Source organism: Thermobia domestica, chromosome 16, assembly GCF_964235325.1.
Source record: "Thermobia domestica chromosome 16, izTheDome1.hap1.1, whole genome shotgun sequence".
NCBI classification, from domain to species: domain Eukaryota; kingdom Metazoa; phylum Arthropoda; class Insecta; order Zygentoma; family Lepismatidae; genus Thermobia; species Thermobia domestica.
Window position 1 is genome coordinate 174,877,584 of NC_137469.1, and position 17,364 is coordinate 174,894,947.

The window sequence follows — 17,364 nt, forward strand, 5'->3', positions numbered from 1 at the left end:
GAACTTTAAAGGTTCATAGCTCAAAAACTATGGGACCTACCGTAGTGGGGTCAAGACTTTACTTAGGAAACGTTGTCGGTGATATTTTGAAACACCCTGTATAATTAGCATACGAAATAACCTAGTGAGTATCAGCACTTAGTCCTGGTTGCTATCTTTGATTTTTTTTTTTTTTTTTTTTTTTTTGTAGAGTACTCCAGAACAAAGTTAAGTTATAATGGCAACAATGAATTTCTTTGTTTCAGTCAATTTTGCACATGACAGTTCCTGGACAAGTACTTTTCCACTTGAACTTTCCTTTGGGATTCATTTAAACGTCTTAATTAATCTAACCAGTAAAAAAGTCGATTTTGATAGAGTACAGTATACATTTAATAAGACTTTCCCACAATGCCTACTGATTGGAGTTAAAATCATCGAATAATCAGGGAATTAATTTTCTCCCCATTTATATTGAGCTCCTCCGTGGCTAAGCGGTTAGCGTACGTGCCTTTGGCGTGGGAGACCCGGGTTCGGTTCCAGGCGGGAGCTCATGTGGTTCGGATTCCACGTTAATCAGTAGGTCCACGTCTCATATAGCCTCGCTGCTGAAAGGGACGCTAAACTAAAATCAACTCAACTCTCCCCATTTATATTGCGAAAATATTTTTCGCAATATTTTCGAAAAAATCTACGATATTTCTGAAATAAAATGAAATTGATAAAAGGTAAGGAACTGAAAATCTCCAATAGTAATAAGAGAAGCACCATCGATTGCTTCTGCTGGTAAAACATCAGCAGAGATTAAAAGAAATGACAATGAAATGAAATCTTACGTCCCGCGTTTATGCCGGCTAGGCTAAAGGAGACGGTGAAGATGAGAAATAAATGAAATGGTGGAATGAAGAAAGTGGGAGGAAACGAGAGAACCCCGAGGAAACCCACATAAACGGTGTTTGTCCACCACAAAGTTCACTTGGTGGGAGCAGGGTTTGAACCCGGCACTTAATGCACCAGAGGTGAACGCTCTACCACTGAACAACGGCGGCTCCGTGTGATTTAAAAAAGAACGTCAAAATTTTACAAAGTACGAAAAAATACCTATGGCAGGGTTTCTCAACCTAGGGGGTCGCAAAGATAAGCGGAAGAAATTAATATAATTAGAATTTAATACCGGAAAATATTTGAATTTTGTTGTGATAGGCATTTTTTAAATTTTTATTCACACTGTTAAGAACAACAAAAAGAGGTAACTCAAAGTGGCGGCCTCTCGAAAACTTTTTCTCAGTAACTTTTTTAAGAACTAAGTTTTTTCACCAAAATTAGAAATATTTTTTTCTTGTGACCCAAAATTAAGAGAGTTACGAAGTTTTAAAACTTTCAAACGACCTCCATTTTAAAACAGTATGACAATATATTAAAAATACCACACAATCTTATTACAAACCAGAAATTATAAGTGGGTCGCTGGCAAGAGGGTGTGATAAAATGGGTGTCGTGATAAGAATTAGGTTGAGAACCACTGGGCTACAGAGTTTATCAGTTGTAATAACAGACAAATGCAGTGAAGCCATATCTGGCATCTTGGTGCTAGATCTAGCATAATTTACATGCATTTAGCATCTAGCATCTTGACTTTAGCATCTTGGCCAAATCTAGCATAATTTCATTCTTTCCTCTGGAGAACAGAAAAAGAACGAAAATATAGATGGTTCAAGGACCGTCGGGAATTATTCTTTTTAGTTGAAGCGATGGTTGGAGCAATGAAAACCAGTCAGTATTTCCACAGTTGTAATTTATTGTTGAATTCAGAGAAATGTTCAAAAATAGCAAAATGTGACCCTGCAAAACATATTTACTTACCTATAGTTTTATTACTGTCAACTGAAACCTGAATGTGTGGTTATCTGGAATGTTTCTGTCCCTTTCAGTTTACAGCTTGAGAGGGGAGGGATATGAACGACAGGGGACAGCTAGTAATACACTAAAAGAATGCTACAGGGCTGTGTCCGAAGCGGCATGTTGTGCATATATTTCTTAAAATGTTATCCATTCATAAAATATAAATTTGACCTTCCTTCTCTATAATGTGTGATTTTCCAATTTATTTCATTATCATTCCTGACAGCGTCATATTAGCTTTGTACTCGAATACAGTTAAAACACTTCGTTAAAATAATGAAGATAAGTAGGGGGCGGGTCTTTAAAATTAATTAGGAAAGATAATTTGAAAATCTGGCATAATTTACAAAAATCTAGCATAATTCAGACCCGTGTTTGGCATCATCGCGAGTCTCGAGTGTGGCAACCCTGGACAAATGCTTTGTCTTCAATGAAGGTCATCGTCTCCACTACAACTTCCAAAGTTCGTTAGACCTCAATCAACATATTGCAAATTTCTCCCTATAATTAATTGCCTTACAACTGGCTGAATACACCCAGCAAACGTTGTACCCCAATCGACAATTGTGTAGAGATCACGTCCTTCACAAGATCTAGTTTAACCCTGAAAATAACACCCTACGCTTTTCTGACGTGTTGTGTCAATCAATCCTTCCAGAGTCAAAAGGAGGGGAATGGAGTCCTACCCTCTACTGGTGTTCCTTACCCGTTAGAAATATTAATTACTTCTAATATTTCTAAACAACGAGCCATGATAATTTGTTTTATTTATATTTTTTAAATTATATTTTGTTTGCCTAATGTAGATTCAGACTTATTATAGTCATTTATAACAACGGAGTTGTTATTTGCTTTTAAATAATTATTGGACTGATGGAACTGAAATATAAGAATAGGTCTATGTAGAACAACAGAGAAGAAAGAAAGCAATGATTGTTGATGCAGGTTGTAATGATCGTCAACTCTTTTGAGAAGTGATGTCTCAGAATTCCTTTTACCTCAGTGCTAACAAAATTAGCTACCAAAAGCAATTGTTGTACTTAAGTCATTCCGTTTTATCGCAAATTCAAGTAATTGAATTCAAAAAGATTACTATTTGCACGAATTAGTTCTAGAGAATAACGCTGACCGAAATGCAACATTTATGGAGAACAGTTTGGGTAACGTCTTGAAATCGTGTGGTGTACCTGTACGATACTATTTAACGTGTTATTGTAGGGTTAATATCCCACGATTATATACCGGAGCTAAGGAAGATGTGCTGCACAGAGGCAAAGGAACAAGCATATATAAACGTAAATAGACTTGTGTTCTTCTCAGACGTATTCGATTTCACGAAAATACTGCAGATATTGTATGGATAATCTGTACTACAAGCAGCATATTTTCAGAAGTATATTTCCAACTGCTACACGTTTTGATACACAATGCATTAAATGCGTTCGTTCATGTTAAAGAAATATAGCCCTATTGGAACACATTCCTGACAAGCAATACGTATTCACCACGTGGGTTTGGAGACTCGTACAACAAATGCATACGTATAGCAAGAGAGGAAAAAAATCTTCAGTTCATTGACATGATAAAACAATGTGTGGGATTCGACAGGATAATGTCCTCAGTGGATGAAGATGTGTGCTGTCAAGTTGCCAAATTCTTTCTTCGTATAAGAACGCTGAATAGATTTGTGTACTGCACCCAGTGGCGTATTTAGAGGGGGACTATCGGCATCAAGTTCCTCCCCCCGAAATAAATTTGCTAGTTTCTCGCATTCCACATACAACCGTAATCCTTCTTACCATTTCTAAGAATTTCATTGACTTTCCATTTTCTTATGATCTTTGTTCAGAAATAATACTGTATTGGACAAATTTCATTTCATGTAAGAACTGTGTTTCTTTCTTTCTTTCGTCAATTCTACTCTTCTGTTTTTTTCTTTCGTTTCTCCTATCATACTTTCGACCGTTGTTGTGATTCAAGTCGGCCGTCGTCAGTAACACCAAAACTAAGAGGAGCTGATAACCAAAACTGGTGTTCCACACCAGCTTACACGAATATCAATGTAACAGGACTTTAGTTATTATAGCAAAGGAATATTTACAACGTTTAGTTATATAGAAAGGAAAATGTCTGACTTAAAAAAATCAAGAGGGGGGAAATACGTAGCCAAGGAAATTAGGGAGGCCAAGAGATTGCTTCCTTTTATTCTATGATTCACTGCTAAATTTTTGTATCATATCACAAGATTCACCAGTCTGCAATTCTTGCCATTAAAACTGCAATCTGAATATTTCAGCTTCAATTTGTCTCAACATTTTCTTTCGGGTGAAAACGTACACAGATAAAACTGAATATTTCCATTTCTTTCTTCCAAAATTAAATAATTTAAGTTGAAATGAGATTACAAATATTGAAAGTGTGTTTGCAGGAGCGTCATTTCAGATTTGCCTGGGCAGGTAATACAAATATTAAAGGAAGGAAAATGAATTTCATTAAAGATTGTCAGCGCCCAAAAGGAAAAATATAAGTGCTTATTTATGTGTTATGCATAGCCTACCCGAAACAAAATCCTAAATACGCCACTGACTGCACTATATACATGTATATAAGAAGTCCTAAGTGAATTAGTAATCAATTGACTGATTGATCAACGCCTAAGCCAAACCGCTTAAGCTACAAACTTGAAATTTGGGCTTTACAACCTAAGCTATCATTAGTAACCATTTCTTTTGTAAATTTGACGGGGAAGAAGAGGGAAGTGAGGTGAAAAATATTATATCAAAATGTTCACATTTCCGAATTCTTTGAGACTAGAGACATAAAATTTGGTATATGAATTTTTCATTTACAATACTTTTCATTACGAGTGTTTCAGGTTCTTATATATATATATATATATATATATATATATATATATATATATATAATCCAGAAGAGAAGAAAAAGGGGTGCGGATTACAAAGAATTCATAATTTGGGATCTCTTAAGGTTAGAGACATGAAATGCAGTATTTGGACTCGCTCATTTAAAATATTTAAACACGTGTTCAGGTGTTTTTAATATCTAACCTTGGAGGAAAGAAAAGGAGTGATAACGAAAAAGGGTGGGGATTACAATTATTATAATAAGAGTTCATAAGTTAAAATCTCTTAAATGATGGTTTTACAAGGAAGCCAAAGCGTACACAATCTGGAGTCTAAAACTGCAAAAATAGTTATGCTTGATGAGATATTACTTAACGTGGCATGCAGGGGCAGCGAGTAGGGGAACCATGATTGGTCATTTGCCTCCCATTTTTTGAAGTGAGCCCTTAATGTATATAGTTTCATTTGGAAATATAAAGTTTTTGTATGTATTACTGGTTCATGGAAAAAATGGTGCCATATAATATATGCCGTTGAGTGAGTACGTATTGGTTATTTGTCTTCTCGTGGAGTTAAGAAAGCTACAGGAATAGCGTTTTAATTTCAATTCCGTATTTCTTTAAATGTTACAGCATATGCTTGTAGTATTTACTGTCTTTCATTTTCTAAGAGTAGCTAATAACATACATTTAATGGCATGCGTGGAATTAAAAATATCAGTTGTTCATTAATCCTCACTTTCAATATAACTTCGACAAAACAAGCCTCATTATTCATTACTATGATTAATATTATCCTTTCTATTTATTTGTTTTGCAAATTTGTTATTAAATAATCTGATCACACAATTTTCCAGACAGAATTTTAAGATGTTCATGAGCAAGGAATCAAATCTCATCTTACACTTTCATTGTTTAAGAGTACAAAGGGCTAGTACCTACTTACGTTGCTCTTGTCAATTTACTTAAATAAAATATGAAATAAGATTAACAGTATTTTAACTGAAAAATATAGTATCCTATTAGGTATACAACCTTTCGTCAAAAAAGTGTTAAAAACAACCAGGAAAACTAACATTGGTATACAAATATTCAGATCATATCTTGCCTCCCCACTTTTAATCTCCATCGCCGCCACTGGTGGTATGGTTAAAAATGAATCACGTAGCATCCGACTGAGAGTAGACTAAATGATACTACTGCAGATGTTGAAACTGTTTCACAGGATGAAAAGAAGACATGTGCTGCCCACAGCAGCGTACGTAGAATTTCATGAAGGGGAGGGGATATTCAAGGTCCCAAGTTCGTGTCATTTCATGTGTTTTGCATACAACTATAAATACGGTAAATACCTATTTTTGCATAATATCTTGCTCAAAATGGGTTAAAACCCGGGAATCGTACTTCAGTACGCCACTGCTGTTCTCATATTCCCATATAATATTTATCTCTACTAATGTTCAGTAATCATACACGCGAAAACACTTTGCCATATCAACAGACTTGTGGTAGGTATCACAAATACCGAAATTAGTGTATCCCGGCCTGTTCTAGTGAAATAAAGAAACAAGATGGCATCTACTATATATATTATCCTATTAGGTTAAACTATTGTGTTTAGCAAAACCGCTTTCTTTTAAACCCGAAACGGAAACATGACATGAAATTTTAGGAAAGTATTGCTATTTTCACTGCCATTTTCTCACTTTAGATAGTGTATATTCAGAACGGAGGGGGGTGCACGTGCTCCGGTGCATCCCCCTAAACCCGGCCCTGCATATATACATATATATAATGTATGTCCTTAATACACCTATGTTCTTGACTTAGGATGTTGTCAAAAAATCGTCGAACTTAAGAGTACCGTGATAGAAAAAGTGTGAAGCATTGGCAGAGTAAAAGTGCCACAGAAATTTAACCCTTTTCAGTCTGTGCTACTCCTTATATACTGCAAAGCTCCCCGTGTGCTCCGAACACCTCGTGCTGGCTGTAAACACACTTGACACGACAGCCAGGAAGAAGGTATCGTCAACCATGGGCAACGATCGACAAGTGACATAGATTCAAGCAGTCAGCAACATTTTTGGATAAAAGAAGCCAGCACACCACGGATGACATCAATCTCCACCGGTTGATCATTCAATACCCTAAGACCCCTGATCATTGAGAACTCCTTAACCCCGTCTCTGAGATGCATTGTCATAGAGAGGCACCTTACACTCTCTAGGACGTCTGGTCTGTGTAAGCACTTCACCACTCTCTAGGACACCTGATCTCTGGGTTTTATTACCCTTTCTTTTAACGTTGGGGAATAAGAAGTCGGCCGGAGCGAGGTCAGAACTGTAGGATGGCTGTGACAGTGTTGCCATGTTTTGCTTGCTAAGAACTCATGAACGTGCAGAGACGTGTGGCTGGGCACATTGTCGGAATGTAGCAGCCAGGTACCGGCAATGTCTTTTCCAAGCGGATGACCCTTTCCCGCAATCTTTTCAGAACACTCACGTAGTGGATAGCGGTAATGGTCTCTCCTTGAGGCACGAACTCTTTGTGAACCACACTCTTATTAGTACGAAAAATACAATAAACATTGCCTTCAATTTGGATTTGCTTATCTTCGTTTCATTCTGTTTCGGGGACGTTCGAGTGTGCCATTTGGCACTATGGCGCTTCGTCTCTAGGTCGTATTGAAATGTCCATGTTTCATCTAACTACGATTCACCAATAACTACGATTCACTTTCCGCGCGTTCCTTCAGTACTTCGCTATCAACACTCGAATGGCCTTTTGCTTGGCTGTCAACAATTTGGGCACCAGCTTAGCGTACACTTTTCGCATGTTTAATTCTTTCGTAAAGGTGAGGTGCACAACAGTTTTTGGAATATTCAGAGTATCACCTAACAGCCAAACACTCACTCGACAACCAGAATTCAACAAGTCACACATATGAGTAACATTTTTATCAGTTTGGATTGTTGATGGCCATCCAGAGAGGGGTCATAGTCCACCCGTTCCTGACCCCTTAAACTTCTTCACAAACCTCGTAACTTGCACATGCGAAAAAGCAGACTTCCTGTAAACTTGTTTAAACGGTTCATGAGTTTCTGCAGTGGGTTTGTGCAGAACTTGGTCGCCCAACGTGGTTCGAAAGTAACTGCCCTCAAAACGGGGGTGCACTAAATCAGTGATCCTGACGCTACGATGTTCGAAGCAGACAGACTTAAGATGCATTACGAAGGTGAAGATCCCGTCTACCTAACTCAGCATGCCCGAACGTTCTGCGATTTGACGGTGCAGAACAAGAAATATATTTAATGACTTTTGGGACACGCTTTGTACTGTACATTGCAATAATTGTAACTTTCATTATTTGTTTGAACTCAGGGGTGTCTGACTGTAAACAAAAGCTAGTGTGAAAGGTCAAAAACATACATAAGATAGCGTAAGAAATGGTGAAGCGGTTTGGGTTAATAATAGTTTGTGAATTACAAGTTCAAATGTTCCAATCTTCTATGAAGTTATGTTCAAGAATGTTCCGTATGTGTTGAAATGGATATCTGTGCAAGCGTTTGAAAGAAGAATCGGATGGACATCAACCATTGCGATTTAATTCGTCAGAGGGTAACGGTACTTATGCATTTGACTGTATAACAGAAAAATTTTGGAAAACAAATTTATCATATATGCATAGTAAAATGTACTTATGAGTTATCTTGAGTACTTACTCGAAATTAACATCCAGCCATTGAATAAAGTTCTAGATGACATGCTTTATTCCCAACCTAGAAAAAAAAAATAAAACGTTTATTTAAAAAAAAAAATTATCAAGCTACTACTTATAATTTAATGTAGAGTATTTTTATATGTCTGTTTCAATACACTTATCAAAAAAAAATTATCTCAATAATGGGTATTACAATTCTAAATCTTACGCATATGGACACATAAATAACAAACATCTAGCCGAACAAATAAAGTAACAAAGAAATCAGATAAACTCTCTCCTCCTAGGAATGGTTTCAGTGTCTTACCCTCAACCCACAGTATATTTTTCAGATGATAATTGATACGATACTAAATTCGTTTGAAACTCCTATAGGAGTCCATGCTGCATTGTGCGGTCCACTGTTTTCTGAGTCAAAAAGTTCTAAATATATATGACAATCTTATGCATTTCTATTGCTTTTTTAAACAAAACACTTTTTTCTTTTCAAAAGTCTAACATGTTTACTATTATTTGTTTCATTGTCCACTAGAGTTTCGCAAAAGGAGATTTAAGCTTACGTCTGATTATTTGGTACTACCTTAACAGACGGTACTATCAAATATAACTCAATTAACATAGAAGTAACAAACGTTCACTGCCTTAATAAGTGTTCTTGAACATGGGGAAGTTCATTATGCTCCCTTTAACTTAGCTACAAGAGGTCAACGGCGCACACATCGAGTACATTTTTCGAATATTCCAATCTATTAGTTTCTCAACGTAGCTAAAAGCAACGTATATGAATAACTGCGTACAGTTCCCTTTGGCTGAAAGAATAAAGTTATGGTTCGCTACTTAGAAGGTTCGTGTTTCGAAACCCCTCTTAGAAGCTAAAGATTTTTAAAATCTTAATTCAACATATTTAAGATCTTTCTCTCCCTTCGTAATCATCTGATGCTCTAAAAACAGTTCTCCATCTTCTCAATTTTCCAGCTGCCTGATGTGATGCTCGCAGTACGGAAACTTTTCTTCTTCTGTTTCACAAAATCACAATTTTCGTCATAATATGGATGCTGTCCGATCGTTTTTCTCCAATTCTAAACTTGCATATATATATAGATCATCCCTCTCTGTCTCTATATTTCAATCTCTCTCTTTCTCTCAATATCGTCCACTATGAAAGTACATGGCTTGACATCAAATCTTCGACTCTCGAAACCGAATGTATGCGCTCTGGCAATGTGCCATCTTATTTCTATAGGTTTGTTGCTAAAAGCAGTGCCAGTTTAGATTATGCCTGGGAAAATTTTCACATTTCACAAAAACAAAACTTCCTTACAAATTAACGTAATAAACAGAAAATATATATAAATAGTACATTTGTGTGTTGGGGCCACACATCGTGTCTTCGCGAGCCACCGGTTGCAGATTTTGATTTACCCAATATCGAGTAGACTGGATAAAATGTTGAACTCGACAATCTGCAATGCATATGAAAGAATATAATTCTAAAGAAATATCCAAAGAGAAATATTTAAACTATAGTTTCACATAACAATTTAGCCTCGATGCTCAAGCAGGGCGTTAAACTTCCTCATATCTAAATGCTGCAACAACATCCACTAATACTACTTATATCACACTTTTTCGACAATTTACTTTGACACTTTAGATTTGAATGCTCTTGACTATTGTTTCTACACAATGCTTTCTATTTTATTATGACCAAAACTGTTTTACAATATTGGAAGTGTAAAAGTGTGCAGTTTGCTGAAGACATTTCACACGAAGTTTTCCCCAATTAATTAACAGCGATTTCTTACAGTAGTGGGATAAGCGTTGGTTTCACATACTGGTGGTCGTGTGTTCGATTTTTGTTGGGTAATGAAAATAAATTTTATCATTTGTAATATTGATAATTGCGATGTAAGATAACATGGCAAATATTCAATTTCTCTCAGTCTCGGTGTTGAGACGACTTTCTTCAGTGCAATCGCAATACAAAAGTGAACTACGAAAGATGACATTAGCCTTATTAACCTTCTTACGTACCATCTGGAAATGTAACTGTTTAGCAAACAATTGATGAATCATAAGGCATATCGTTAGCATGGGTCAAACATACGAATGATCAAAGACAAACGCTTCCCAGCAATTGCTTTTATAAGTTTCTACTACGAGTACTTCTCTTGCTGCTACTACTGCTACAAATATTAATATTTAAAGGAATTCGCCATTTCAGGTATGTTCCATAGCAATAAAATGACTTTAAATTCAATCAAAAATTTCATAAAATATAAAATATGTAGCCAAGTCTCGACTCTCCAATAATAATAATAATAATAATAATAATAATAATAATAATAATAATAATAATAATAATAATAATAATAATAATAATAATAATAATAATAATAATAATAATAGTAGTAGTAGTAGTAGTAGTAGTAGTAGTAGTAGTAGTAAAGGAATAACAGAATTTAAATACCAATCACGTAAACAATACCTTCGAATAAAGAAAAAATAATTGCTACGACGGGATTCGATCTCAGGTCTCTGAGAGTTTTATGCTTTACTACTCTGCTAAGAAAATAAACTGCAAAGGTAAGAAAATAAACTAGTAGTTAGGGAAGATAAAAATAGAACTTTCTATTTCTACACGTGTTTATACAATTCAAAGATTGTGAAAATAATATCTGCCTCCTTTCTTCTTTGGAAATTAGAAATTAAGATGAGGAATAATAATAGTAATGTAATTCGGGACCATCGTTAGAAACGATGAGGTTACCTCAACTTGAAGAAAATTTCGTGATATTTTCCTCATTGACGAAGGTCTGTATAACTTGTTTTTGAGTTAAAGGAGGAAATCTTAAGACATTGTGACACATAAGAAACGTCTTCTTATACGAGCATTAGTATATTGTGCATATCTTACATGCAACGATTTTAACTAGCTAATAGTTTAGGTGGAAGATAAAGTGAAGCGGTAGGTACGTGGTTAGCGCATTGAACTTCTATTGGGCGGTCCCGGGTTCAAATCTCGGACAGTTTCAAACTTTTTCAAATGTTTCAATATCAATTTCAATACATACTCAGTGTGACAGGCAAGATCTTCTCCTCTCCAGAAAGAAATAGATGTTGGAATGAGGAAAATTGGAGAAGGTCTGTCAATGGAGGCAATCACTTACAAATTTATTTCCAGCAGTTGTTCTACATTTGTTATTATCTATTTTCAAGGATTTTCTGATTCACGCATGGTCAGTATTTTTTATTTCACTCAAAATACAATATATAACGACATAATACATTACATACACCGCAATGTTGAGAATAATATATGGTGTTCATTGGACAACACGATCCGAACCATAGAAATTCATCGTAGAATGGAGAGCTGTTTCGTTATTCACCTACGTTGCAATTTTAAGTGCATAAACACGTTGCTCAGGGCTACCAATTGCTGTCGGTGCCGAGAGAAGTTACACGTAAGTTGAGTTGCATTTGTCCAGACTCTCTCACAACTGCAAATTATGTGGACTCCAAGTAATGGAACTAAAGCAATTAGGGGGAGGGGTAGTTTTGCTGGTGGCTGTAACAGTTACTTAATAAAAGATCATTTAAAAAACATTTCGCATGGCGTGGAATGATATTTGTAAATACTGCACCAAGAAAATTGGAACAAGCATCCTTAAACGCTTAAAAAAATACCCTTTTGGGATTTCCACTTTTTGAGGTAAATTTTAGACTTTTAGTCAGACAGCTACAGCTTCCTTACTATTTATTGTAGGATCGTGGTTCATGCCTCACTTTTTTCAGAACAGAACATCTTTGCAACGATATACCAGGGGCTTGTTTGTATTATACACCAGAAATGGTAAAATTGAAAAAAAAAAAAAAAAAACGGGACTTTTTCAAAATTCTTGCGCCCCTCTGGCTCGGACTTGGGTTCACATCGAGATCTGAAGCTCTCTTCAAAAATACGTAGTTACGTGCACGATACGTGTGCAAAATTTCAATCTGATATCTTGAAAACAAAGGGTAGAAAAAATTGAAAATCTGAAGGTGACCAATTTATATATATAAACTAAAAATTTACTGCATCATTACTATTTGACGTGGGGTCATGATTCAAACGCCGTCTTCTTCGTTATGACATGCCCTTTCCAGCGGTACCACGCACATATCCGTAGCATACAACTGAACTGAGAAATTCGGGGAAAACCGGAATTTTTCTCTGAAAAATCATTCCCTTGGAATATTTGCGCATCTTGGGGCCCGGGCTCGGGTTCACGGTGGGATCTCAAAAAAAAAAAAAAAAAAAAAATGAGAAATACTCAAACGTGCACACAATCCTATGCAAATTTTAAATCGGATATCTTGAAAACTAAGACCGTGAAAAAAAAATTGAAATTTGCCTTAAGAAAAAAAGAACAATGTCACGTCCCTCCGCCTCCACTTGGCACTACCAGGTTGGCCATCCGGTTCCAAAACGCATCTGAGATTTCTTTTTTTGGTCCATGTTTGACTTGTAGCAAAAAGGATCGGCTTAAAAATGCCTGTTATAGGCCCTAAATAACCGGTCGAAGAGAAAACTACGCTGTGGCTAAAAGTCAGCATAAATCCTATAAAGGTTCCTTACTAAATGCTGATTCTGTTAATTTACGGGGCGAAAATAACTTTATAGGATATTTTATAGTTGTTTGTTTCATGATATCCAAATATTAAAATGAGGTATACTCAGGGTGATAGAAACAAATTTAATTTACTATCGGTTATTGTTAAATTATATTCACACATTATTACGTCGTTACGTTATACTTTATATTCACCGTATTTTCGTGAGTATTGTTTAAAACTTTTTTATTTCGTAATAAATAAAACCGGCGTACAGGTCAGTGCACGCAGACGAGTTCCAATTGGGCTCCAATATAGCTTTACACGGATGACTACATAGACCAAAATGATTATTTTCAAGATATCACTGCTCAATAACTAACGTCAGCAACGCCTAATTACATAAATTACTATTAATTACATATTGTACAGAAGTATTGTACAGAACCATCGGGGGTTGAGATATGAACCCCCTCATACTAGGATTTAAGTAGGTTTCAGGCCGACTGACTCACTGACATCAATGTTTCATATGTTTCCGGCAAAGTGAAAATACGAAATCTAGCACATTGATAAGAAGTAATGTGTACACCTCCACAAAATTAAAATGTTTCGGATACCACTGCCAGAACGGGGGAAACAATGCCATGAACCCCTCAGATGGACCGAAATGACCATTATCAAGACATTACTGCTCAGTAACTATCAATATGCGCAACGTTCCAAATTAAAGTTACTTGTAATTACGTATTATGCAATATTATCAAACATTACCTATAGGGAAAAAGCAAGGAGTTGATACACAGGGCTGTTATAAGGTCCTTGCTATAAAACAAATGTTTACAATATACAAATATATATACCCTGTATATATATATATACAGGGTGAGGAACTTAAAATTGTTTTTAGAAATATCTCGAAAACTACAAATCGGATTTTAAAATGTTCTAACAAAAATTCTTCGTCTCAAAGGGGGACATCAAATAATACCACACTCGACCCCCTGCCTCACCCCCTACGGGTGGGAGGGGGCCAACTTCGAAATCTTAAGTGGGAATTCGCATGTTTTTTATTGCATATTCAAATTCTCCGAAAAAAAATACGTAACTTTTGTATTGAACATTTGTTTCGTTGCTTAAGAGATGGCGCTGTAATCTGCAAAAACCAAAATGCGTGACAGTTGAAAAATGAGGTATTTAAAATTGTTTTTCGAAATATCTGAGAAACTACAAATTGGATTTTTTAAAAGTTGTAGCAAAAGTTGTTCGTCGCGAAGGAGAACATGCCATGATACCACACTCGCCCCCTGTCTCAACTTTGAAATCTTAAATAGGAATCCCGATTTTTTATTGCATATTAGGATTTTCAGTGAAAAAATAGGTAACTTGTACAGAATATTTTTCTTTGCGTGATAGATGGCGCTGTAATTGGCAAAAATCTCAAGAACACATCACAGTTTTGATATCTTCGCAAATGCTATTAAATGACCCCATAGTTGATCCCCCCACCGCCATCTCAGGAGATTAGAGGGACAGTTATTCGCAGAGCGGTTTTATAGCAAAAACACTTCATTCTCCAGAACATAACACATTACTTTGTTCACATCGTTGGTGTAATTTCTGTCACATATGTCGCTGAAATGGACAGTTGGAAACATTCATGGTTTGTTTTACCAGTGAATTAAAATCTAGTTTTAGCATTCCCAGCAACAACGACGTAGACGTAGTTATAGTTTGTTCCCTTCGGAATGCTTTTGTAATGTGAGTCCTCTTTGCCTCTCACAATCGGGATGCTTGTTTGAGGTGAATTCCCTTGCTCTCACCATAGGAGTGCTTGTTTGAGGGGAGCTCTCTTCACACATCTCCATTGTTTACTGGAATAAATGTTGAAAATGGTGCCCGTTTTCTGCAAATACACATTGCAAGTGTTACAATACAGCGAGAGTCTACCTACGAACTGTGCTACATGATCGTAGTCAGAGCTTCATAGACGGTAATTTGAATGATAAAAAATATATCGCAGAAAATAGTCCCCATTTCGAACATTTTCTTATCATTTGTCAACGGCGTTTTCCCATTTTGATTTTTGTTGATTACAGTGCCATCTAACAGGCAACGAAAATAATTCAATACAAAAGTTACGTATTTTTTTTTCGCGGAAAATCCGAATTTGGAATTTAAAAAAATACCAACTCCTATTTAAGATTTTAAGTTGATCCCCTCTCACCCCCATGGGTGAGGCAGGGGGTCGAGTGTGGCCTCATTGGATGCCCCCGTTCGAGATGAACTACTTTTGTTACAACTTTTTTTAAAATTCAATTTGTAGTTTTCCAGATATTTCCAAAAACAGTTACAGGGTGGACAATTTATCTGGAACATCCGTGATATCGGGGAAACCAAAAGAGAGAGAAAGCGAAACTTCGCATAAAGCAACTATAAGAAGAGGGGCATCGTTTTACACATTAAACACCACCACAAAAAAGTGAACAGTGCTGCCATCTCAGTATAAAGTTATATATTTTTTTTCAAAAGGCACTACGTCAGATTATTACATATTTCAAATCAACATGTTAAACGAAAACTTTTAATATATTTTAATTTAGTATACCTCATTTAGTATTCAGTATTGCAAACTAAGGATGTTATAATATCACAAACAAATTACCGGGCCCTAAATCGAGTTTCGTATCTTTTACGAAATTAGCACATCATACTAAGTTAAGTGATAGTTTTGGTTTAGCTACACTATGTAGTTCTCTAGATATAAGACGTACAAGAACATGTTTGCCCGAAATATATTGGAGCTTTCGATCCAAAAATTGAAAAACTATATAATATCTTCTCCCAGACTCTTTATTGAAAAGAATTATCTTCAGAATTAGCTAGAAATTCGAAATTTTGCACATTAATAGGGGGTAACATTTATAAATACAAAATAATAATAATAATAATAATAATAATAATAATAATAATAATAATAATAATAATAATAATAATAATAATAATAATAATAATAATAATCCAACTCTCCGGGTTTCATTGCGTTCGGGAAACAGCGTCATCAACCTCCTAGAATATCAATTTAGTTCCGTGGAAATATATAAAAAGAAAGGTGGAACTCATTTCCAGAAAAAAAAAAAAAAGGTTTTTTTGCTTTAAATTGAAACAAATACAATTACAATCAACATATTAAAAATATTCATAAATATAACCTTTTGAAATATATATATTTCGGCTGCCATCTTGAAGAAAGTGGGCCAATTTTTTTTTTAAAGAATCATAAAAAAAATCATTTGCAGTATCAAATTACAGGAATTCAATGTGATGGTTTTTCATTTTCTTTACTTTTTCCTTTTTGTAAATCTTATCTCCTTTTAATGTTGATGTTTGATAAGTTACACAGATGAATAAAAGTTGAGGAGGAACAGTTCGGGTTTAGGAGAGGTAAGGACACAAGAGATGCAATTGAATTATTAAGGGCAATCGGTGAATGGCTCATAGAAAAAGAGAAAAAACTGTATGTTGCACCCATTGATTTAGAAAAGGCTTTTGACTGCGTGAAATAGGAATTATTGTTGGAAGTTTTAAAGAAGGTTGGGTTGGAATGGAAGGATCGAAGACTTAAAAGAAACTTATATGTCAATCAACAGATACATGTTAGGATAAAGGACGAATGGCTCAGTGGTGGCTCAGTGGTAAAGCGTTCACCTCTGGTGCTTGGGGTCCCGGGTTCGATCCCAGCCCCTGCCAAGTGAACTTTGTGATGGACAAACACCGTGTGCGTGGGTTTTCTCGGGGTTCTCCCGTTTCCTCCCACTTTCTTCATTCCACCATTTCATTCATTACTCATCATCACCGTCTCCTTTAGCCTAACCGGCATAACCGTAGGACGTAAAACTCAAAAATTTCATTTCATTTCATAAGGGACGAACTGACAGAGGAGAGTGCAATTGGAAGGGGAGTTCGACAGAGATGAGGTCTCTCACCTACATTTTTTAATAACTATCTAGAAAAGATAGTAAAAAAGAACCTACGTGATGAAGACGGCATTTCGGTAAGAGGTAGAATGATAGAATGTGTAAGGTTTGCAAATGATATGGAGCTTGTATCAGAATTTTAAAAAAAAATCAATAGGATGTTAGAAAATTTGAAGGGCTCTGAAGAATATGGAATAGAAAGACAAAAGCCATAGTGATTGGAACCAAGGAGGCAGTATCAAATATAAAAGTGGGAGGGGAGAAAATAGTACAAGTAAATAGTTTTGATACCTCGATAGTATTCTTAGTAATGATATGAAGTGTGA

The 17,364-nt window shown here is 35.7% G+C and overlaps 1 protein-coding gene across 1 annotated transcript in view; it reads right to left on the reverse strand.

Annotated features, from left to right (window-relative positions):
* LOC145673508 (uncharacterized) overlaps positions 1–17,364 on the reverse strand; it is a 293,832-nt gene that overhangs the window by 132,196 nt on the left and 144,272 nt on the right. Inside the window, exon 2 of the mRNA XM_081743276.1 lies at positions 8,467–8,523. Coding sequence (XP_081599402.1) covers positions 8,467–8,509 — 43 coding nt within the window. The 5' untranslated portion in view covers positions 8,510–8,523. The remainder of the gene's footprint in view (positions 1–8,466; positions 8,524–17,364) is intronic.